This window comes from Mobula hypostoma, chromosome 10 (genome assembly GCF_963921235.1).
Source record: "Mobula hypostoma chromosome 10, sMobHyp1.1, whole genome shotgun sequence".
Classification (NCBI taxonomy): domain Eukaryota; kingdom Metazoa; phylum Chordata; class Chondrichthyes; order Myliobatiformes; family Myliobatidae; genus Mobula; species Mobula hypostoma.
The window spans coordinates 38060432-38085951 of record NC_086106.1 but is presented as its reverse complement, the minus strand read 5'-3'; the positions used below and the strand labels follow the sequence as shown (position 1 = coordinate 38085951).

At 45.5% G+C, this 25520-nt stretch overlaps 1 protein-coding gene across 6 annotated transcripts in view; it reads left to right on the top strand.

The window, feature by feature from the left end:
* The window catches only part of LOC134352848 (MAP/microtubule affinity-regulating kinase 4-like), a 255135-nt gene that overhangs the window by 119106 nt on the left and 110509 nt on the right, over positions 1-25520 (top strand). For all 6 annotated transcript variants that reach the window (XM_063060350.1, XM_063060355.1, XM_063060349.1 and 3 more), the window contains exon 3: positions 1940-1993. In XM_063060350.1, coding sequence (XP_062916420.1) covers positions 1940-1993 — 54 coding nt within the window. The remainder of the gene's footprint in view (positions 1-1939; positions 1994-25520) is intronic.

Sequence of the window (25520 nt, the reverse complement as noted above, 5' to 3'; positions counted from 1 at the left end):
TTGCCAGAGAAAAGCAGCATCCATCATCAAAAATCCTCACCACCCAGGCCATGCTCTTTCCTCACCGCTGCCATCAGGTAGAAAGTATAGGTGCCTCAGGACTCACACCACCAGGTTTAGGATCAGTCACTACCCCTCAACTATCAGGCTCATGAAAAAAGGGAGAACTACACACATTCTATTTTAGGTGTTCCCACAACCGATGTTCTCATTTTATCTTGTTATTTCATGCTCTTTCATGTTATTTAATATCTGTTATTTATTGCTATTTATTTATAATTGCATTTACACAGTTAGTTGTTCATTGATCCTGTTTACAGTTACTGTTCTATAGATTTGCTAAGTATGCCCACAGGAAAAAGAATCTCAGGGTTGTATGTGGTGACATCTTTGTACTCTGATAATAAATTTTACCTTGATCAACACCCTCCTGAAGAAGTTCAACATCACATCTAAAAACTGGGAAGACATTGCAGTCAATAGATTAGATGGAAGAAATCTGTTGAAGAGGGAGCTGCACTACATGAGAGCAACCTCCTCGTGCTGAAGAGAACAAGCAGCAGCTGGGAAAGGAGAGAGTGAACAACTAAAAGACCCGGTCACCTACCACAGTCACCACTTACTCATGTCCACACTGCACCAGGATATGTGGATCCTGGATCGGTCTCTATAGCCACATGGGGACCCACCGACAGACAACCCCTTTGGAGAACATTGTACTTAATTCGAGTGATCGCACACTAATTACACCTCCTATCTGATGGTAGTAGCAAGAGAAGAGAAGGTGAGGGTCCTTGCTGATTGATGCTGCATTCCTGTGACCGCGCTCCAAGTAAATGTGCTCAGTGGTGGGGAGGACTTGGCATGAGATGGGCTGGTTTATATCTTACATTTCTGTAGTCTTGGTAACAGCTCTGCCGGTGACCACAGGGAACTGCAGAGAGTTGTAGGCACAGGTCAGTATCACGGCCTTGTGCAGTGACTGCTGTGCCGTTGACCGCAGGGAACTGCAGAGAGTTGTAGGCACAGGTCAGTATCACGGCCTTGTGCAGTGACTGCTGTGCCGTTGACCGCAGGGAACTGTAGAGAGCTGTAGGCATCGTTTAGCATATCACAGAAACTAACCAACCACCATGGACCCTGTCTACACTCTTGTTGCCTCAGAAAAGTGGACAGCATAATCAAAGATCTTCTCTTTTCTCTTCCCCTTTCATCAGACAGAAGATACAAAAACCTGAAAGCACTTGTCACCATTCTGAAGGACAGCTTCTATCCCATTGTCATAAGAGTATTGAATGATTCCTTAGTCTGATAAGATGGGCTCTTGACCTCACGATCTACCTCATTATTGTTTACCTACACTACACTTTCTCTGTATCTTTTTTGAAATTTGCATTCTGTTAATTGTTTTACCATGTTCTACCTCAATGCAGAATGTAAGACCATCTTTTTCACTGTCATAAACACAAAAGAGTTTGCAGTTGCTGAAATCTTGAGCAACGCACATAAATTGCTAGAGAAACTCAGCAGGTCAGGTAGTATCTATGGAGGAGAGTAAATCATTCTGATGAATGGTCTTCGCCAGATATATTGACTGTTTATTCCTCTCCACAGATGCTGCCTGACTTGCTGAGATCCTCTAGCACTGTGTTTCTGTGTGTGTTACTGAAGCTTTTCACTGCATCTCGATACACTTGGTATTAAAAATCAATTCCAATTCCAGTCCATTGGAGCAAAGTGTGTAGCTGAAACTGTTGAGAAAGTTGCACTGCACTGGGCTTGGCACTCATAGAGTCATATACCCCCCCCCCCCCAAGTCAGCGACCCCCTTGTTCTCCCTCCCCTGTATCTCCCCTGTATTATATGTCCTGATTGGTCTGTTCCATTTCTCTCAGGTACCAAGCCTGACTTAACTTGTTACCCTCTTTTTATCTTCCAGGTGGCAATAAAAATTATTGACAAGACTCAACTAAACCCCACAAGCCTGCAAAAGGTAAGAGGTTGCTTTGATTAGCCAGCTATGCTTACCAAATGGCATAAAATATGGACAAACTTTGAATGTGGCTCAGACGGCTACTTTATTTCCGTGTTGAAAATTTAGTTCCTCTAAAATAATCCGAGGCATTGTTTGGCCTAGTCATTCTTGGGGCTTTGGGGCCTCTGGTTTACAGCCTTGAGTCTAGATTTTTGCTTAAACACAACATAATTTGTTATTGATTCAGGATTAATATCATTTTTTACTATTGTAATTGTGTGTTTATTGTGTGTTCCTTGTGTTATTTTTGCTGATGATGCTCTGTGTCTGTGCTGCTGCTGTGAATAAGTTCTGTATTGTACCTGTGCTTTCTTGGAGGCATGGTAGTGTAGCGGTTGGTGTAAAGCTTTATGGTGCTGGCGATCAGATGATCCAGGTTCAATTTCCTCCACTGTCTGAGGAGTTTGTACATTCTCCCTGTGACCATGATGATTTCCCCTGGGTGCTCCAGTTTCCTCCCACATTCCCAGAAGACCTACAGGTTAGGATTAGTAAATTGTGGGCATACTATGATGGCACACAGACTGTGGCGACACTTGCAGCCCGGCCCCGGCACATCCTCAGACTGTTGGTCAGTGGTACAAACAATGGACTTTACTGTACGTTTCAATGTTTCTACATGCAGCTGTCATAGAAAGCTAATTTTTTATAGGGGTAGCATGGTAGCTAATATTCATCATTATCTTTACTTGTATATTTGACAATAAACTTGACTTTGTTTTTGACTTTTGAAGCTGCAGGGGGTCTGTAGGAGGTGCTTGGATCTTTGTCAGGTCGGGACAGTGTAAAGGAGAAGTCAGCCTGTTGCATCTGGATGGAGAAAGAGATCTCCACCCAGGCCTTGCTGTCTTCTCACTGCTGCCATCAGGAACAAGGTTGAGGAGCCTGAGGGTCCACACCACCAGGTTCAGGGAGAGTTATTACCCCTCAACCATCAGCCTCTTGATCCAGAGGGGTTAACTTCACTCACACCAACACTGAACCGATTCCACAACCTCTGGATTCTCTTTCAAGGACTCTACAACTCATATTCTTGACATTTATTGCTTATTTATTATTATTATTATTATTATTTCTCTTGTGTACTTGCAAAATCTGCTGTGTTTTGAACACTGGGTGCTTGTCTGACTTTGTCCTATGCCGGATTTTCATTGACTCAATTGTCTGTCTTGTATTTACTGTGAATGCCCACAAGAAAATGAATCTCAGGCTTGTACATGGTGACATATATGTATTTTGATAACAAATGTATTTGAATTTTTGAACTTCTGTTCAAATTAGTTTTATTTGTTGTATATGCATCAACACAGAGTGAAATAAGTTGCGCTGAGGGTGAACCACAAGTGCTGCCTTGCTACGGCATAAAATAGCACATCCAGACTTACTAATCCTAACCTGCATGGAAACCATGTTCTGCTCAAGCATCGCTTGTGCTGGGAAAAAGCACAGAGTGGATTGCCAGTCACTGGGCTTCCTGGGAAATAGTCTGGATTTGGGATTTTATGTGAAAAATGCATTGAATCCAGATGACTCCTAGGAACAAAAGCTATTCATCAGCCATTCCAGAACTTCCATGAGCACATGTTATTTTGATACCTGGGCACGAGTCTTAAATTGGCATGTGGTTCAAAGTTCAATTTCAAAGTAAATTTACTATCAAGGAATGTATATGTTAATCATGTAATACCCTGAGCTGTTTTCTTGCAGCATTTACAGGGAAATAAAGAAGTACAATAGAATTTATGAGAAACTACGCATAAACAAAGACAGACAAACAGCCAACGTGCAAAAAACATTCTGTGCAATTAAAAAATTACCGAGAATATGAGCTGTGAAAGTCTTTGGGTCTGTAGGTCTTAGAATCAGTTCAGTGTTGAGGTAACCGGAGCTATCCACACTGGTTCAGGAGCCTGATGGATGTCGGGTAATAACTGTTCCTAAACCTGGTGGTGTGGGCCCTGACACTCCTGTATCTCTTGCCCGATGGTAGTGGTGAGAAGAGAGCATAGCCTGGTTTGTGGGGCCCTTGATGATGGCTGCAGCTTGCTTACGCCAGCGCTCCTTGTAAATGAGCTCGGTCGTGGGGTGTGCGTTGCCTGTGATGGACTGGGTTGTATCCACCATTCTGTGTAGTCTTTTCCATTCCTGGGCACTGGTATTTTTACGTAAGCCATGATACAGCCAGTGAGGATACTTCATAGGAGTTTGACAAAGTTTTTAGTGACGTGCTGAATCTACGCAAACTTCCGAGAAAGGAACGGTGCTGTCGTACCTTCGTGCTGACATCTTGGCCCACGTGTAATGATGGATAGGTGGAATTCATTACAGATGGGAATCAAGTTGAGGTTCGAGTTCAAGCTGATGTCTTTCAGTCATGTCCATGTAGACTGCCAAATGAAACAATGTTCCTCCGGACCAAGGTGTACAACACAGTACATACAGTGGCATGCATAAGTTTGGGCACCCCTGGTCAAAATTTCTGTTACTGTGAATAGCTAAGCGAGTAGAAGATGAACTGATCTCCAAAAGTCATAAAGTTAAAGATGAAACATTCTTTTCAACATTTTAACCAAGATTAGTGTGTTATTTTTGGTTTGTACAATTTTAGAGTGGAAAAAAAAGGAAAGGAGCGCCATGCAAAAGTTTGGGCACCCCAAGAGATTCGAGCTCTCAGCTAACTTTTACAAAGTCACAGACCTTAATTAGCTTGTTAGGGCTATGGCTTGTTCACAGTCATTGTTAGGAAAGGCCAGGTGATGCAAATTTCAAAGCTTTATAAATACCCTAACTCATCAAACCTTGTCCGGAAAATCAGAAGCCATGGGCTCCTCTAAGCAGCTGCCTAGCACTCTGAAAATTAAAATAAATGATGCCCACAAAGCAGAAGGCTATAAGAAGATAGCAAAGTGTTTTCAGGTAGCCATTTCCTCAGTTCATAATGTAATTAAGAAATAGCAGTTAACAGGAACAGTGGAGGTCAAGTTGAGGTCTGGAAGACCAAGAAAACTTTCCGAGAGAACTGCTCATAAGATTGCTAGAAAGGCAAATCAAAACCCCCGTTTGACTGCAAAACACCTTCAGGAAGATTTAGCAGACTCTGGAGTGGTGGTGCACTGTCCTACTGTGCAGTGACACCTGCACAAATATGACCTTCATGGAAGAGTCATCAGAAGAAAACCTTTCTTGCAACCTCACTACAAAATTCAGTGTCAGAAGTTCACAAGGGAACATCTAAACAAGCCTGATGCATTTTGGAAACAAGTCCTGTAGACTGATGAAGTTAAAATAGAACTTTTTGGCGGAAAAAGGGTGCAGAATTTCATGAAAAGAACACCCCTCCAGCTGTTACGCACAGGGGTGGATCGCTCATGCTTTGGGCTTGTGTTGCAGCCAGTGGCACGGGGAACATTTCACTGGTAGAGGGAAGAATGAATTCAATTAAATACCAGCAAATTCTGGAAGCAAACATCTCACAATCTGTAAAAAAGCTGAAGCTAAACAGAGGATGGCTTCTACAACAGGATAATGATACTAAACACACCTCAAAATCCACAATAGACTACCTCAAGAGGTGCAAGCTGAAGGTTTTGCCATGGCTCTCACAATCCCCCGACCTAAACATCATCGAGAATCTGTGGATAGACCTCAAAAGAGCAGTGCATGGAAGACAGCCCAAAGATCTCACAGAACTAGAAGCCTTTTGCAAAGAAGAATGGGTGAAAATCCCCCAAACAAGAATTGAAAGACTCTTTGCTGGCTACAAAAAGCATTTACAAGCTGTGATACTTGCCAAAGGGGGTGTTACTAAGTACTGACCATGCAGAGTGCCCAAACTTTTGTTTCGGGCCCTTTTCCTTTTTTGTTATTTTGAAACTGTAAAAGACGGAAAGAAAAAAAAGTAATCTTGCTTAAAATATTAAAGAAATGTGTCATCTTTAACTTTATGCCTTTTAGAAATCAGTTCATCTTTTACTCACTTAGCTATTCACAGTAACAGAAATTTTGACCAGGGTTCCCAAACCTTTGCATGCCACTATATAATTCACACACAACACATGGAGTAGTATTACCACCAATAAATTATATTCCAGCAGGTTGACATTTAGCATAAGGTGTATTTAAACAGATTAAAAAGTAAACAATATAATGCTACTGGCTTTCCATACGTGATGAGACCTGGATGATAGCAGGGAGTTCAGTGATCAGCCCGGGGAGAAAAGCTATTTCCCATCCTAACAGCCAATGTTCCCTCTAATTTTTTTTACAGCAGGAAGTTTTACACAACCTGAAAACTGTGCAACATTTTTTAGTGTTTTTTTTTGTAAAATGTGTACCATGAATATTTGGAATGAAAATTGAAAAATCTAATATTTTGATGACTTATCAAAAAAGACAGAATATGGAATTTTTCACATCAAACAAACACAAACCACAGCTTACAAGTAAATGATGCCAGGCAGTCAAAACAACTGACAGGCACAATGGCAAAAGTAAAATGTTTTGACTAGATGGCATTGGATTTCAGCAGGCCAGCAGGCCAGCAGTTTATTAAGAATGAGCTACTAACTTCCATTCTGTGTTTATTGTTCCAGTTTATTTATAACAGTGTTGTAACTTGAAACACTGACAATGTAAATGCATTGAAACCCTAAAATGTTTCAAAGCAAAGGTTGTGGTACATTTATTATTTAGAAAATTTATGGATTATATTCATTAACATAATTACAGTGTATTTCACAGTTGTGTTAACATAGATTTCAAAATTAATGAAAGAAAATTCCAGCTGTATAGCAACAAAGGCTATATGCACGGGAGCATTTCAGTTACTGTGCGGCTGTGTACCCGTGCAGCTTAGAGGGGACAGTGCTAATAAGTCCTTGTCCAAAGGCTATAGTATCTCCTCGGATTCAGATAATTTATGTAGAATTACACATACCTGGGTGTGAATACAGTCTGAAATTAGCTGGATGGTACATACATAGAATAACAGAATCTTAGCAGTGAGAGAAAGCGTGAATATAATTGAGGGTTTGAGCTTATGTGTGATAATAGACATTTGGAAGTGAGGTACAGAGTTAAATCTCTCTGGAGGGCTCTGAATGAGTTATACATAGAATAGTAGGTAATTTGGGGGAATGTGTGTAGAATACAACATTCATCTGAGTGAGTTACAGGCTGCTCCCTAATTGAGGGATATGAATTAATGGTATGGCTACACACACAAAATGCTGGAGCAACTCAGCAAGTCCGGCAGCATCTATGGAAAGGAGTAAAGGGTCAACATTTTGGGCTGATACTCTTCATTAGGGTCTCAACCCAAAACGTTGCCAGTGTATAAATTTCCTAAGATGCTGCCTGACCTGCTGTGTCCCTCCAGCATTGTGTGTGTGTGTGTGTGTGTGTGTGTGTGTGTTTCATTTCTCTGAATTTCTATTATCTGCGGATTCTCTTGTGTTTATAATACTGCAGCTTACAGGATAACAGATATCCACGGGTGATTTACAGGCTTGAGTCTAATTGGGTGGAGCTTAAACAGAATAATAGATTCAGTGGAGTGTGGGAAAATTGGCAGTTATGTTCACTACATCAGCGTAGGAGCTGCTTTTCGATAAGGACGTCATCGGCTGCTAAATGTTTACTGAGGTCACAAAATGTTCAGTAGCTCTAAATGTATGCAGTTTGAACTTTGAGAAGGTGGGGTTCAGAATGCTGGAGGATGTCAATGCAGTGTCGGCCTTCATTGCTAGAGGAACTGAATGTAAGAGCAGGGAGGCTATGCTGCAGCTGTACGGGGAACTGGTGAGGCCACGCCTGGAGTACCACGTGCAGTTCTGCTCTCCTTACTCGAGGAAAGACATACTGGCTTTGGAGATGGTGTAGAAGAGTTTCACCGAGTTGATCCTGGGGTTGAGGATGTTAACCTCTGTTGGATGCTGGTGTATTTGCAATCCAGAGGTTCTTCTGAAGTCAAGAGCAAGGCACAAAACTTGTTGCTGACAACAATTTTATTAAGTGTTACAAGAACAAGAAATGAAGAGATTCAGATTTATTTATCAGGTGTACATCGAAACGTACAGGGAAATGTGTCACAACCAACACAACCCAACGATATGCTGTGGGCAGCCGTCAAGTGGCACCACACATGCTGGCGCCAATTAGCAAGTCCACCATGCTTGGGAGAACAACATTGAACACAACTTAACAGAATATGCCAAGCGACAAAGCAACAACAGTAAAAGAAGCCCTGTTCCTTGGACTTGGGACTTGGGACTTGGGACTTGGGACTTGGGACTTGGGACTTGGGACTTGGGACTTGGACTTGGGACTTGGGGCTTGGGACTTGGGACTTGGGACTTGGGACTTGGGACTTGGGACTTGGGACTTGGGACTTGGGGCTTGGGACTTGGGGCTTGGGACTTGGGACTTGGGGCTTGGGACTTGGGACTTGGGACTTGCTTTGGACTCTACTCGTTGGAAGTCAGAAGAGTGGGAAAGGATCTGATAAAATTATGAAAGGGATGGATGAGATAGAAGCAAGGAAGTTGTTTTCACCAGTAGGTGAGACTAGAACTATGGGACATAGTGTTAAGATTTGGGGGAGCAGATTTAGGATGGAGATGAGGAGAAACTACTTTTCTCAGAGAGTAGTGACTCCATGGAAATCTCTGCCCAGGGAAGCCATAAAGACTACCTCAATAATATGTCTAAGACACAGTTAGATAGACGTTTTGCATAACAGAGGAACAAAGGGTTCTGGGGAAAAGATAGAGCTAGTGGAGCTGGAGCTGAGTCCATCTCCAGAATGGCAGAACAGGCTCAGTAGGTCACATGACCTACTCAATAGACAATAGGTGCAGGAGTAGGCCATTCAGCCCTTCGAGCCAGCACTGCCATTCACTGTGGTCATGACTGCTCATTCACAATCAGTACCCCATTCCTGCCTTCTCCCCATATGCCTTGAATGCGCTATCATTAAGAGTTCTATCTAGCTCTTGATTGAAAACATCCAGAGAATTGGCTTCCACTGCCCGCTGAGGCAGAGCATTCCACAGATCCACAGCTCTCTGTGTGAAAAAATGTTTCCTCAAATGTACTCCTGAAAGCTATTTCATCTTGGGTCCACAGACAGATCAGTCACGATCTTATTGAATGGCGGAGCAGGCTTGACGGGCCAGATGCTCTTGTTTTTCACGTTCTTTTGTCAGGCAGCATCTATGGATGAAAATATGAAAATAATCATTGATATTCTGGGCCATCGGGTAAAGAGATTCATTGCTGGAGATCTGGTGTTGGTTTCCTATTGCCCTGTGTAGTCTGATACGCTAAAAACTTGCCATGCGTTTCAAATCATTACACAATATGAAGTAAAACGATAGATGAACAGTTACAGAGAGTGTGTTGTGCAAGATCATAACGAGGTAGATTGTGAGGCGAAAAGTTCCATTTTACCGTACAAGAACCTGATAACAGTGGGACAGAAGTTGTCCTTGGTACATGCTTTCAGGCTTTTGGATCTTATAACACCGATCAATTTCAGGCATGATCGGAATCTCCTGTGGTCCCTTTAAGAGGGAGCAGACAACGGCAGAGAGCCAATCTTCTGCAGACCTGTGACTGATTTGAAACCACAAAGCAGGGCCCAGTGGGACGCAGAACAGAACCTGCTGAGGTCTGGCTGCTTTGCTGCAAGATGCAGCTCACTCTGAGGTGGGGGAGGGGTGAGAAATAGGATGAAGAGAAGCGCAAGTATGTGACATTACACAGACTTCCTCCATGACCTTGTCTGACCTTTCTTGGTCAGGCATATAAAGGCCAAACCCCCCTGCACGCCCCCCCCCCCAGGGTCCTGTTTCACTGGAGTTACCATGTATGGAAGCATCTTGAGAGAGCAGAGTCACGTGACCAACACCTATTAAAACCCAACTCTGTCAATTTTAGAGACTTGTCCAACCTTGTGCAAGGGGCCGTCAACCAATCAGGTAGCTTGTTTACCCGTCCTTCACGGCTGGACCGTCCTGCATTGTACACGTCAAAGCCATAGCCCTGAGTAGATCTGCCCCCACCCCGAAACATTCCCAAAAGAAAGGCAAAGAGATAGATCAACAGGAGAATATCGTCCGCAGATACAGCAGCTAGTTCCTGACAGGAACAAGCTTTGTTTAAGTTCACAACTTCATGGAAGTTTATACAAATGATCCTGGGAATGAACGGGTTAATGTATGAGGAGCATTTGATGGTTCTGAGCCTGTACTTGCTGGAATTTAGAAGAATTCTGGTGGGAGGTTATTGAAAACCTATTGAATATAGAAAGGCAAACACAAGGAAATTTGCAGATGCTCGAAATTCGAGCAACACACATAAAAATTGCTGGTGAACGCAGCAGGCCAGGCAGCATCTCTAGGAAGAGGTACAGTCGACGTTTCGGGTTGGGACCCTTCGTCAAGACTAACTGAAAGAAGAGATCGAGAGCAAATGTGAAGAGGATTAAATATAAAAGCTAGCTTTATTTGTCACATATACATCAAAACATCTAGTGAAATGGATCGTTTTTGACGACAGCCAAGCAGTCCTGGGATATGCTGAGGGGTGTTCTCTTGGCAGCCACCATGGTCCGACGGAGTTCTGGGGGCAGCCTCCAGTTGACACTATGGTTCCAGTGCCAGCATGCTCACCGCACCGGCCCTTGTAATGTGGGAGGAAACCCACCCAGTCATGGGGAGAGTGTACAGACAGTGGTGCGAGTAGAACACTGATCACTAGTGCTGTAACGCATGGCGCTAACCACTTTGCCGCCACGTCATTAAAACCCAACTCTGCCCTCAAGTTATGTCTGTTGTCAGTGGACAAGTATACTTAACAGCAAGCTTCACTTAGCATGACGAGTTACAGGTACAGTGACAAACTTGCAGCAACATCACTGGCACATAGGTACAGGCAGAAACAATCACAGGCACGTTGGTACAGATAGACACAACTTCACAGGCACATAGGTACAGACAGACACAACTTCACAGGCACGTAGGTACAGACAGACACAACTTCACAGGCACGTAGGTACAGATGCAGAAACAACATCGCAGATACATGGATACAGACAGGTACAACATCACAGGCATGTAGGTACAGATGCAGGTACAACATCACAGGCACATAGGTACAGACAGAACATCACAGGCACATGGGTACAGAGGGACACATCACAGGCATGTAGGTACAGTTGCACATAGAACATCACAGGTATATGGGTACAGTCGCAGGTAGAACATCACAGGCACGTAGGTACAGATAGACACAAGATCACAGGCACATGGGTACATAGAGACACCTCACAGGCACGTAGGTACAGTCGCACATAGAACATCACGGGTACATGGGTACAGACGTAGGTAGAACATCACAGGCTCGTAGGCACAGTTGCACATAGAACATCATAGGTACAGAGAGAGACAATATCACAGGCACGTAGGTACAGTTGCACATAGAACATCACAGGTACATGGGTACAGTCGCAGGTAGAACATCACAGGCATGTAGGTACAGAGACAGGTACAATGTCACTGGCACGTAGGTACAGTCGCACATAGAACATCACAGGTACATGGGTACAGTCGCAGGTAGAACATCACAGGCATGTAGGTACAGAGACAGGTACAATATCACTGGCACGTGGGTACAGTCGCACATAGAATATCACAGGCATGTAGGTACAGAGACAGGTACAATGTCACTGGCACGTGGGTACAGTCGCAGGTAGAACATCACAGGCATGTAGGTACAGAGACAGGTACAATGTCACTGGCACGTAGGTACAGTCGCACATAGAACATCACAGGTACATGGGTACAGTCGCAGGTAGAACATCACAGGCATGTAGGTACAGAGACAGGTACAATGTCACTGGCACGTAGGTACAGTCGCACATAGAACATCACAGGTACATGGGTACAGTCGCAGGTAGAACATCACAGGCATGTAGGTACAGAGATAGGTACAATGTCACTGGCACGTGGGTACAGTCACACATAGAACATCACAGGTACATGGGTACAGTCGCAGGTAGAACATCACAGGCACGTAGGTACAGAGACAGGTACAATGTCACTGGCACGTGGGTACAGTCGCAGGTAGAACATCACAGGCACGTAGGTACAGAGACAGGTACAATGTCACTGGCACGTGGGTACAGTCGCACATAGAACATCACAGGTACATGGGTACAGTCGCAGGTAGAACATCACAGGCATGTAGGTACAGAGACAGGTACAATGTCACTGGCACGTGGGTACAGTCGCACATAGAACATCACAGGTACATGGGTACAGTCGCAGGTAGAACATCACAGGCACGTAGGTACCGAGACAGGTACAATGTCACTGGCACGTGGGTACAGTCGCAGGTAGAACATCACAGGCATGTAGGTACAGAGACAGGTACAATGTCACTGGCACGTGGGTACAGACTCGTACAACATTACAGCCTTGTAAGTACAGATAGCACACAGAGAAAAACATTGCATATGACACTGAAGAACGAATGTGGGAGGTGGAAGAGTTCACATTTGTCATATTGTCACAAACACGAGACCATCTGTAGATGCTGGAAATTCAAGCAACACATTCAAAATGCTGGAGCAACTCAGCAGGTCAGGCAGCATCGATGGAAAAGAGTACCATTGACATTTCAGGCCACGTCCCTTCATCAGGACGATAGTGTTCAGTTCCGGTGACCTCATTTTAGAATGGATGTGGAAGCTGTCGAGGAGGTGCAGAGGAGAGTTACCAGGATGCTGCCTGGATTAGAAAGCATGTCTTATGAGGATAGGTTGAGCGAGCTAGCTCTTTTCTTTGGGGCATAGGGGGATGAGAGGTGAGTTTATGGTGGTGTACAGGAGTGAATAGCCAGCACCTTTTTCACCAGGGTGGAAATGGCTCATACAATGGGACATATCTTTAAGGATTGGGAGGAAAGTAGAAAGAGGACATCACAGATAGATACTTACAGTGTGGTGGGTGTGTAGATGGGTAGTGGTAGAGGCAGATACATTCGGTGGCAAAGCATAGGTGAGACTTGGTGAGGGTGAAGGTGGATGTGGAGGGGAGATGAAGTAAGAAGCTGGTAGGGGATAGGAGGGAAAGGTAAAGAGCTGAAGAAGAAGGAATTTGATAGGAGAGGACAGTGCACTATGGGAGAAAGGGAAGGAGGAGAAGCACCGGTGCGAGTTGATGTTCTCCTTTCTCCAACGAAGGGTGTTGGCCGGAAACGTTGGCTCTTTATTTCTCGGCAGAGGTGCTGCCTGGCCTCCTGCAGATGCTGTTAGTGGTGGGGAGGGTCTTCGTCCTTTTGGAGGGTAATCTCACGGACAACTGCTGGGAATTCATTTCTGTCGTAAGCCATTTTTGTCCTCCCCAATAATGTTCCCTGTTGTCCTAAGTTCACAAAGAAAACTGAGATAGTTTCCTGGTTACTGTTACTTGTCACCTGCACTTGTCATCTGTGTGTTGCAATTTGGTCCTGAGCTTCAGTGGAGCCAGACCATGTTGTCCCTGGGAGTCTGTGTGTACGGGGGGAGATTCGGCGCTCGTTGTCCCAATCGCGTAGTCTACACGGTCAGTGGTAAGCTGACTGCTATCCTCGAATATTATTGGAACAGCAGCTTGTATTTACCCTCCGTGGCCACTGAGTTACCTCCTGTACCAAACAAAGTGGCCACAGAGTGTGTGTTCATTGTCTTGTGCTTCACTCCAGTTCAAGGTTCAACGTGTTGTGCATTCAGAGATGCTCTTCACACACCACTTTTGTAATGTGTGCTTGCTTGTCAGCTTGAACCCGTCTGGCCATTCTCCTCTGATCTCTCTCATTAACAATATACATCAAAGTTGCTGGTGAACGCAGCAGGCCAAGCAGCATCTGTACGAAGTCCTGACGAAGGGTCTCGGCCTGAAACGTCGACTGCGCCTCTTCCTAGAGATGCTGCTTGGCCTGCTGCGTTCACCAGCAACTTTGATGTATGTTGCTTGAATTTCCAGCATCTGCAGAATTCCTGTTGTTTGCGTTTTTCTCTCATTAACAAGGTGTTTTTGCCACCAGAAATGGTAGTCACTGGATGCTTTTTGGTCTTTCACACCATTGTATGTAAATACGAGAGTGTTGTGCATGAAAATCCCAGGAGATCAGCAGCTCCTGAGATACTCAAACCACCCTGTCTGGCACCAACAATCATTCTAAGGTCAAAGTCACTTATATCACATTTCTTCCCCATTCTGATGTTTGGTGTGAACAACAATCTGATCCTATTGACCAAGCTGACATGCTTTTGTGCACTGAGGTGCTGCCATATGATTGGCTGAGTACGCATTTGCATTAACACGTAGGTGTACCATGTACCGAATCCAGTGGCCACTGGGTGTATAGGACTGAGGGAAAACCTAAATATAACTGTGTCAATACTGTCCTTGGACATGTATGGGGGAAGGCCATTTCCTGGACAATGGCTGGCACTCCCCACGGTGGAGTGGGAGACTGTCTTTTCCTGCCTCTCTCCCTTCCTGGGAAGCAGAGGTGGAGGACGAGAACAGCCTCTGCTTGCCTAAGCCCTGGGTAATGGCTGGACCTCTACTTGTGCACTCTCAGGAGCGGTGATTGTTCACTGGTCTCTGAGGTTGGGGGCCGACCCCACTCAACTATTAGTTGAGGGACATGCACCTCCTCTCCCCCCAGCCCTCCCCAAGTGCTTTTGGACCAATCCCGAGGAGACCTATCTTGGTACGGATCTCACACCCTCTCCACACTTCCCCAACCCACTCATCATCTCCCGCCCTTTCCTCCGCTGCCTCCCTTCCTGAGCCTCACCCCTCTCCTCCTCCACCTCCCTCCACCCCCTTGTCCTCCTATACTGGGCCTTCCTCCTCCCCCTCTGTTACCTTCACCACCTCACCGCCCCATCCTCTTCAACTGCCTTCACCTCCCCCTGCCGCACCCACTAGATTTCCCCAAGCCCCTCCCCTCCCTCTTACTCCCACCTTCTTCTGCCACCCCCCCTCCATCCCACCCCCACTTCCGTCGCCAACCTCCTCCATCTCCCTCCCTTCGTCCCTCCCCTCTGGTTCTCCCTTCCATCTCTCCTCCCTCCTTCCCCTCCCTCCCCCTCCCTCCTCCTCCCTCCTCCCCCCTCCTTCCCCTTCCTCCTTCTCTCTCCTCCCCCTCCCTCCTCCCCCTCCTTCCCCTCCCTCCTTCTCTCTCCTCCCCCTCCTCCCCTCCTCCTCCTCCCTCCTCACCTCCTCCTCCTCCTCACCCCCTCTTCTCTCCCCCTCTCTCCCCCATACTCCTGTGGGATAGCACACAGTCCCAGCCCTTTTTTGAGCTTCTAAACAAAGGGGTGTCTTCCTGCTAATCCCAGTCTTCATCCTGTTCTGAATCCCAGAATTGTGCTCCAGGGAAGATCAGGATGCACCATGCGGCATTTCCTATCCTCTGGTCAGAGTCTGGCTCTATCTCTTCCATTACCCAACACTGCCCGCTCTGTTCCGCCTCGCCCAGCTGCTGGCAATGCTCGCTTCCTCCAGAACCTGCTGGCACGCGAGGATCGATAACATGGTGCTCCTCATGGGCACATGCGACCTAGTGTTGGGTGAACAGGAAAGAGCTCTCTCTGCCCCTTACAGAACTTCATCCGGATTTCCCCTCTCTGCTCTGATGGTTCCTGTGTCAGGGAAATCAAGAGGGAAGTATTTACCTCAAGCATGCAAACTGTTCCCCGGGAAAAACCATGGGCTGATCATGTGGGCCAAAACCTTAAACCCGCTCTGCTGCCTTTGTTTACTGTCTCTGTCTGCTTTTACTCAATGTGTCTGTGTTTCTGTGTGTGCCTCTCTCCGACTCTACTTCACTCTCTCTGAAACTTTCTATCCCTCGCCCTCTTTTTCTCTCTGTCTCCTCTTTCTTTCTCTCTCTGTCTCCTCTCTCTCGCTGTTTCTGTCTCCCCCTCTCTCTCCCCCTCTCTCCCTCCTCTCTCCCCCTCTCCCCCTCTCTCTCTCCCTCTCCCCCTCTCTCTCTCTCTTTCTCTCTCTCTGTCTCCTCTCTTTCTCTCTCTCTCTCTCTCTCTCTCCCTCTCTCTCTCTGCTCTCTCTCTCCCTCTCTCTCTCTGCTCTCTCTCTTTGTCACTGTTCTGTGTCTCTTTGTCTTGCTGTTTTCTGTATCACTGCTCTCTGTATATATCTCTGACTCTCACATTCTCTCACTGTCACTCGCCATCTCTCTCATTCACTCTTGCTTTCCCTCTCTTACTCCCCTCTCTCTGGAATAGAGGATTCCAGGGATTCGCCACCCTTTACAGGAAGAAGTTGCAATGCATCTCAAATGTAAATCACCGCCCCCGCCCCCCCAGTAACTCTGTCTTCTTGCTTGTCAATGTCTTGCCAGCAGACACATCTAAGCATCTCTCCTTTACTCTCTCCTCACCCTCAGAACCTTTTATCAGAAGATTGCCCCTCACTCCCCTAAACTTCCAAGTGTAATTTCTCTGATCATTCTTTCCATTTTTGTGCTTCATAATCACTCAGTGTGTCTCTATGCATCCATTAAGAAGTTTCTTTGAATTTACACTTTATCATAGTAATCTCTCCCAAGGTGCTTTGTAGGAGCGATTGAGGATAACAGTTGACACTGGGCCACAGAAAGAGGTATTACATCAGGTTTCCCCTGAGCTCTGTGTTCAGGAGAGTCTTAACATGAGGAAAAAAGAGGAAGAGAGGTTTAGAAGGAAATTCTGAGAAGTGAGTTCTCGGCAGCTGAAACCAGAATTGACAGCAAGGAATCAATAAACAGAGACTCAGAATTACAGGAACACTGAGATCTTGAACAGTAGTAGGAGGATGGAGCAAAGATGAAGGGATGGGGAGAGAGAAATGGGAAATCTCAGAAGGGAACTGAGAACAGTTGGAGTTTAGCAAACATTAGCTTTATTTGTACATCAAAACATACAGAGAAATATGCATCAATGAAAAACCAGTCTGAGGATGTGCTGGGGCAGTGCACAAGTATTGCCATGTTTCTGTCACCCACATAGCATGCCACAACTCACTAGCCCGAACCTGTACTGTGGGCGGTAACCCACACAGTCACAAACGCCTTATAGACAGCGACCGAATTTGAACCCCAATCTTACTGCTGGCACTGTAAAACGTTATGCTACTGTGCCACATCTGTGACTGAGGGTCATTAATTCCTTTTGAAGTCTTTTTTTTAAAACCTTTCAAGCATTTATCTACTGTACCTAACAAAGTGGCCACTGAGTGTAAGTTTGTGGCCTTCAGGTGCTGTAGCCGGTCCACTTCAAGGTTTGACACGTTGTGCGTTCAGAGATGCTCTTTTGTACATCACTGTCATAATGTGTGATTATGTGACTCACTGTTGTCTTCCTGTCAGCTTGAACCAGTCTGGCCGTTCTCTGCTGACCTCTGTCATTAATAAGGCATTTTCACCCGCAGAACTGCCACACGCTGGGTGTTTTTTCTGTTTTTCACACCATTATCTGTAAACTCCAGAAACTGCTGGATTTTTCAACAGTTTCTAAAATATCCAAACCACCCCGTCTGGCACCAACAATCATTCCACGGTCAACATCACTTAGATCACATTCCTTCCCCATTCTGATGTTTGGTCTGAACAACAACTGAACCTCTTGATCATGTCTGCATGTTTTTATGCACTGAGGTTTGCATTAATGAGCAGGTAAAATACAGAACATCAAACAGAACAGGCCCTTCAGCCCACAAAGTTGTGCTGAACTAACTAAATGAGTAATCAAGTGGCCAACTAAACTAATCCCTTCCTCCTACACAATGTCCATGTTCTTCCATTTTCCTCACTGTCATGTGCCTATATAAACGGCTCTTAAAAGTCCCCAACGTATCTGCCTCTACCACCACCTAGGCAATGCATTCCAGGCACCCACCACTCTCTGTGTATAAAAAAAACCTGCCCCTCACATCTCCTTTGAAACCTCCTTAACTGCGTGCCCTTTGGTATTAGACATTTCAACCCTGGGAAAAAGTTACAGTCTGCCTGCTCTAACTATGCCTCTCATAATCTTATGTCTGTCAGATCTCCCATCAGCTTTAGGCGCTCCAGAGAAAACAACCCAACTTTGTCCAACTTCTTGTTAAAGCACATGCCCTCTAGTCTAGGCAGCATCCAGGTAAACCGTTTCTGCAGCCTCTCCAAAGCCTTGACATTCTTCCTATAATGAGACAACCAGAACTGTATACTGTACTCCAGATGCTGCCTAACTGGAGTTTTGTATATCTGCAGCATAACTTCCTGACTTCTGAACTCAGCCCCATGACTAATAAAGACAAGCATTCCATTTGTCTTCTTAACCACCCTATCAACCTGCACAGTCACTGTCAGGGAGCTACGAACTTGGTCGCCTAGATCCCTCTGCTCATCAACACTGTTAAGGATCTTGCCCCTAATAGTGTACTTACTGTCCCTTTGCATTTGACTACCAAAGTGCAACACTTCACATTTGGCCGGGTTAAACTCCATCTCCCATTTCTCTGCCCAGATCTGTAACTGATCTATATCCTGTATTCTTTGTCAGTCATCTATGGGATCCACAACACCACCAATCTTTGTATCATCTGCAAACTTACTAACCCATCCATCTACGTTTTCATCCAGGTCATTTGTATACATTAGAAACAGCAGAGTCCCAGTACAGATCCCTGCAGAACACCACTAACCATAGACCTCAATCTAGAATAAGTCCCTTCCACCAGTACCCTCTGTCTTCGATGGGCAAGCCAGTTCTGAATCCAAATGGCCAATCACCACTGATCCCATGCATCTTCATCTTCTGGATGAGTCTCCCATGGGGGACCTTATGTAGACAATATCAACAGCTCTACCTTCATTAATCATCCTCGTCACCTTGTCAAAAAACTGAATCAAATTAGCAAGACCCGGACTTGTCCCAGACAAAGCCATGCTGGCTCATCCCAATTAGGCCATAGTTTTCCAAATGCTCATAAACCCTATCCTCAGGGATTCTCTCCCGTAACTTCCCTGCCACTGACATGAGACTTACCAGTCTATAGTTTTATGATAAAATATACATTTCTCTTTTGGGAGGGGTCCCACGCGGTCCTGGGGAGAACATACAAACTCCTGAGAGAGAGCAGCCGGAGTTGAACTCCAGTCTCACCGCTAGCGCTGTAATAGTGTTAAAGTAACCACTACGTTGATGTGCCACCTCATGGACGAATGGACAAGCTTCTTTCAAAGTTCTTTTTTTGCCTTTCAAGAAATGTAACACTATGTTCTGCTTAAACACAAGAGATTCTGCAGATGCTGGAAATCCAGAGCAACACACACACAATGCTGAAGGAACCTAGGAAGTACTTATGGAAATGAATAAATGGTCAATGTTTTGGGCCGAGACCTGTCTTTAGGATTGAAAAAGAAGGGGGAAGGCACCAGAATATAAAGGTGGGGGGTGGGGGGTGGGGGGAAGAAGGGGGCTAGCTGGAAGGTGATAGGTGAAGCCAAGTGGGTGGGAAGGGTAAAGGGTTGGAGAAGAAGGAACCTGATAGGAGAGGAAAGTGGACCGTGGGGGAATGGGAAGGAGGAGGGGCACCAGAGGGAGGTGATAGGCAGATGAAAAGAAGAGGCCAGAAGCCAGAGTAGGGAATAGAAGAAGAGAGAAGGGCTGGGGGAAAAATTACTGGAAGAAGAAATTGAAGTTCATGCCCTGAGGTTGGAGGCTACCTGGATAGAATATGAGTTGTTGATTCTCCAGCCTGTGAGAGAGCGGCACATTGTGGCAAAAGAGGAGGCCATGAACCGACTTGTTCAGTACAGGAGTGAGGATAGGAAATAGAAATTCTACTTTTGGCAGAATGGAGCGGAGGTGCTCGACAAAGCGGTTTTCCGGTTTGGGTCGGGTCTCTCCAATGGTCCCCCAGCTTACGTCAGGTCTCACCAGTGTAAATTTTGCTTTCTGTTATTGGTTTTCCTTCTGTACTGCCTCGCTATATGTGTGCGGAAATCATCGGTGTGAATGACATGCAAAGCAAAGCTTTTCACCGTACCTCCAGTTGAGTTCAGGCTTAATTGGCATTCAGCCATACATGAATACAGCCAAATGAAACAATGCTGGTCAGTACAAGTGACAGTAATAAGCTCGTTATTACCAATTACTGGTTGAACAGTTGGCCCCACCCTTCAAACGGTGGGTGCCGCTTCTTTGGCAGTGTGCAGTGTGAATCACCTTTGGGTGAGACAGCGGTGGGAAGGTCAGTGATGACATATTATTTCCTCCAACCTTGGGAAGGATTGGGGGTGGATATTTGAGAGATCCATTCCTTGTCTCCCAATCTCCTGGGGCTGAATTTGAAGGAGTGCCTGATGTTGTCATGGAAACCATGACTAGAGCTGAAGAAGAGAAATAAATTATTCAGGAATGGACTGAGTGTGGGAGAAGGGTGGAATTGGATCCAGAGGCTGTTTCTTGTCACCAGGGTTGGTCTATGGCCAAAGGTCAGTCCGACCAATGACTGAAGGGTGGTATTGGGGCAAGGGCCAGTCTGGCTTGGAGACCAGGACTGCTCAGTCAGGTCAAGAGTGTGCCGAGAGTCCGGGTCAAAGTTTGATGTGGCCTGGAGGTGAGGATTGGACTGCCTGTGGTCAATGGTCGGTCTGGGGTCAAAGGGCAGTCTTGCACAGGTTGTCAATTGTTCAGGTGCAGATTGAAGTTTGTGCTCAGTTGTGTTTATGATTGTGAGTGTGTTTTGGTTACACCTTTCTCAGCCTCGGGATGTACTGTAGATCTTTCCAAAGGAAGGCAAATTCAAGCTTGTCATTGTTCTTTCTAGCTGAACCACTGCCAGACAGCTCCAGAAAGCCCAGGTTTGATCTTGACCTCTGATGCTGACTGTGTGGAGTTTGCATGCTCTCCTGTGACTCTGTGGGCTTCCCCTGGGGCTCTGGTTTCCTTCCACATCCCAAAGATGTGCAGGTCGATAAATTGTCCCTCGTATGTGGGTGGGAGTTTCTGGGCTTGATAGGACTGTGGGAAAATAAAATGGGATCAGTGTAAATGATTGGTCAGCACAGACTCAGTGGGCTGAAGGGCCTGTTTCTATGCTATGATGATCCAGTGACATTCTTATTGTTTTGTAAGGCTCACTGATGCCAATTTGCATATAGCAAGCTCCTACAGACAGCAGAGAAATACTGACTGGAATAATGACAGTGACATGTGACAGTGACATGTGACATAGAAATCTACAGCACATTACAGGCCCTTCAGCCCACAATGTTGGCAGTTACTCCAGAAACTGCCTAGAATTTCCCTACTGCATAGCCCTCTATTTTTCTAAGCTCCATGTACCTACCTAAGAGTCTCTTAAAAGACCCTATTGTAACCGCTTCCACCACCTTTGCTGGCAGTGCATCCCACACACCCACCACCCTCTGTGTGGAAAACTTACCTCCGACTTCCCCCTTGTACCTACTTCCAAGCACCTTAAAACTATACCCCCCATGTTAGCCATTTCAGCCCTGGGAAAAAGCCTCTGGTTATCCACACAATCAATGCCTCTCATCATCTTATACAGCTCTATCAGGTCAGCTCACATCCTCCGTCGCTCCAAGGAGAAAAGGCCGAGTTCACTCAACCTATTCTCATAGGGCATGCTCCCCAATCCAGGAAACATCCTTCTAAATCTCGTCTGCTCCCTCTCTATAGTACCCACATCCTTCCTGTAGTGAGGTGACCAGAACTGAGCACAGTACTCCAAGCGAGGTCAGCTAAGGTCATATACAGCTCAGACTCAGAATCAGAATCAGATTTATTAACACCAGCATGTGACGTGAAATTTGTTAACTTAGCAGCAGCAGCAGTTCAATGCAATGCGTAAAGTAGAACAAAAAGAATAAATAAATAAATAAATCTTATTCAGTATACTTTATACAGTATTCATATCTTGAATAGATTAAAAATCATACAAAAAACAGAAATACTATATATTTAAAAAAAGTGAGGTAGTGTCCATTTAGGAATTGGATGGCAGAGGGGAAGAAGCTGTTCCTGAATCGCTGAGTGTGTGTCTTCAGGCTTCTGTACCTCCTATCTGGTGGTAACAGTGAGAAAAGGGCATGCCCTGGGAGCTGGAGGTCTTTAAATATGACCAAGGTGGGAGGAGAGAGAGCAGCGCGCCGTACGCGCGCAGCCTTCCGGTGAAAATGATATCGTATCCGTTAAATAGGGGCCGTGGACATTTCTGATTTGATGGAGACAGGCACGGAGGAACATCTGGAGAAATTCCTGAAATGCCAGTTCGCTGCTGTTGTTCGCTGCGCGATCGAGAATCTTCCGGAGGGAAGGCCTCAAAATCCCCGCCTTTGCCTGCTGCTGGCGATCAAGATTGAGGTGGAATCGTTCGGATAGAGATGGCGCTCAGTACTCGGTGTCGGAGGGCTGATCGGAGGCTCGAAGTTTTCGGACAACTCAGAGTCGGACTGTGGTCGGGCATGGCAGGGAGTGTTTTCTTCCTTCTCCCGTCTGCGTGAGATGTGAGACATTCGAGAGACTTTGAACTTTTTTACTGTGTCACGGACTGTTCTTCATCAAGTTATGGTATTGTTGCACTGTTGTAACTATATGTTATAATTATGTGGTTTTGTTAGTTTTTCAGTCTTGGTCTGTCCTGTGTTTTGTGATATCACACCGGAGGAAATATTGTATCATTTCTTAATACATGCATTACTAAATGACAAAAATGACTGCGTGTCTTCACAATCTAAAAAAAATATGAACGCTGCCTTTCTGAGACACTGCTCCTTGAAGATATCCTGGGTGCTTTGTAGCCTAGTACCCAAGATGGGGCTGTCTACATTTACCACCCTCTGCAGCTTCTTTCAGTCCTGTGGAGTAGCCCCCACCCCACCCCATAGCAGACAGTGATGTAGCTTAACATCACGTCATGGCCCTTGAACTCAATCCCACATTTGATGAATACCAACACACCATAGGCCTTCTGTCAATCTGTGCAGTAGTTTTGAGTGCCCTATGGACACGGACCCCAAGATCTTACTGATCCTCCACACTGTTAAGTGTCTTACCATTAATATTATATTCTTTCTTTAAGTTTGACTGACCAAAATGAACCATTTTACGCTTATCTGGGCTGAACTCCATCTAGTACTTCTCAGCCCAGTTCTGCATCCTATCAATGTCCCACTGTAACCTCTGACAACCCTCCAGTCTATCCACTTTTGTGTTATCAGCAAACTTATGAACCCACCCTTCTACTTCCTTATCAGGTTATTTATAAAAATCACAAAGAGGAGGGGTCCCAGAACACATCCCTGTGGAACACCACTGGTCACCGACCTCCATGCAGAACACGAACCATCCACAACCCCCCTTTGCCTTCCGTGGGCAGGCCAATTCTGGATCCACAAGGCAAGGTCTCCTTGGATCCCATGCCTCATTACTTTCTGAATGAGCCTCACATGGGGAACCTTATCAAGTGCCTTACTGAAGTCCATGTACACTACTTCCACTGCTCCACCTTCATCATCCACTCCTCTACCTTTATCTTGTTTAAAAGATAATTAGTCCTAGGAATGTGGGAGAACTCCTTGCTTTTCTTCCTGATAGATCCTGCTCAGCTGGGCTAAAGTCTAACACTTGCCCAGAAGACAGCTCTAATGCTGCACTTAAGATTTTTTTTTAGATTATGAGGACACACAGTCCTCTTTTATTGTCATTGAGTAATGCATGCATTAAGAAATGATACAGTTCCTCCAGTGTGATATCACAGAAACACAAGACAGACCAAGACTGAAAAACTGACAAAAACCACATAATTTTAACATATAGTTACAACAGTGCAAGCAATACCGTAACTTAATAGAAGAACAGTCCATGGGCACGGTAAAAAAAAGTCTCAAAGTTTCTCGAAAGTCCCAACATCTCACGTAGACGGTAGAAGGAAGAAAACTCTCCCTGCCATGAGCTTCCAGCGCTGCAAACTTGCCCAATGCAGCATCCTGGAAGCACCCGACCACAGTCTGACTCTTGAAGTGTCAAAGTTGAGTTCACTGCCTTGTGGGTGTAATTAGGTGGCCAGAAGTGCCTTTATCTCTGAGTAAATTGTGGTGGCAGTGGGAGAGGATGGAAGAGATGCCAGGATAGTCTTATAGCTTCACGACCACAGTAAGTTTGCTCACAGTTGTTACCTTCGGGAGACAACAGCCAATTCATACATGGTAGTGGGGCAGCAGCCTGCAGAACCTGAAACCATTGATCTATTAACATGGGTTAAAATCCCCTCCATGGGACTTGCGAGTTTAAATTCATTAAAGTAAGTCAAAGCTGAGTTTATTGTCATCTGCAGAAGTTCATGTGTGCACATTTGCAACGAAAAACTTACTTGCAGTAGCAACACAGATGCATAGAATCAGATAAGTGACATTCACAAGAAAACGTGCTATTTTTGTGAGACAGAACAGAATTAGATGAAGAAAGCAAAGTCCATCGCAGTGCAAGAAAAGTCAGTCACTTCAGGAAGGTGGGGTTCATCAGCCGTGGTTGGCAGCTCGTCTCGGAGAAGCAAGCTCTGACCTCAGAGCTCCGCTGCCTTGCGATTATACCTACTCAATGGGGAAGGCTTCGGGAGTAAACTCTGGGGGAAATATCCAGAGCTGGAGTCCCTAAGGCAGTCCTACATTGAGTTCAACACTGACTAGCAACTCCTGCCTTGCTGCTGTTCTTTGTCATTCCTTCAGCTGTGTGGAGAGTGGGAGTTGGCTGCACGGGCAACAGCTTCCTCTCCATGTTGTACCTCTCTGGCTTGCATATCACGTAGACAGCTGGGGCACAGTACCAATGGTCGACCCTGACCAACGGAGAGCCTCACTTATCGAAACATTAAATTATGGGTGAAATAGAAGCAGGGAAGTTGTTTCCGCCGATAAGTGAGACTGGAACCAATGGACCTAGCCTCAAGATTTGGGGGAATAGATTTAGGACAGAGTTGAGGAGAAACTGCTTTTCTCAGGGAGCAGTGAATTTGAGGAATTCTTCGCTCGGGGAAGCAGTAGAGGCTTCCTTATTAAATATATTAAATACACAATTAGATAGATTTTTGCATAGCAGGGAAATTAAGAGATTTTGGGAAAAGACAGGTAGATGGAGTTGTGTGCATGGCCAGCTCTGAACCAGATAGTTGAAGGAACATAGCTGTTGTTGAACCTGGTGGTGTGGGACTTCAGGCTTCTGTACCTCCTGTCCAATGGTAGCCGTGAGAAGACGGCATGGATCTTTGATGATAGACCTGATAGATGTTGATAGTAGATGTGATAGATGTAGATGTGTAGATGTGATTGATGTTGATGGTAGATGTAGATGTGTAGATGTAATAGATGTATTGACGGTAGATGTGATAGATATTGATAGCAGATGTGATAGGTATAGATG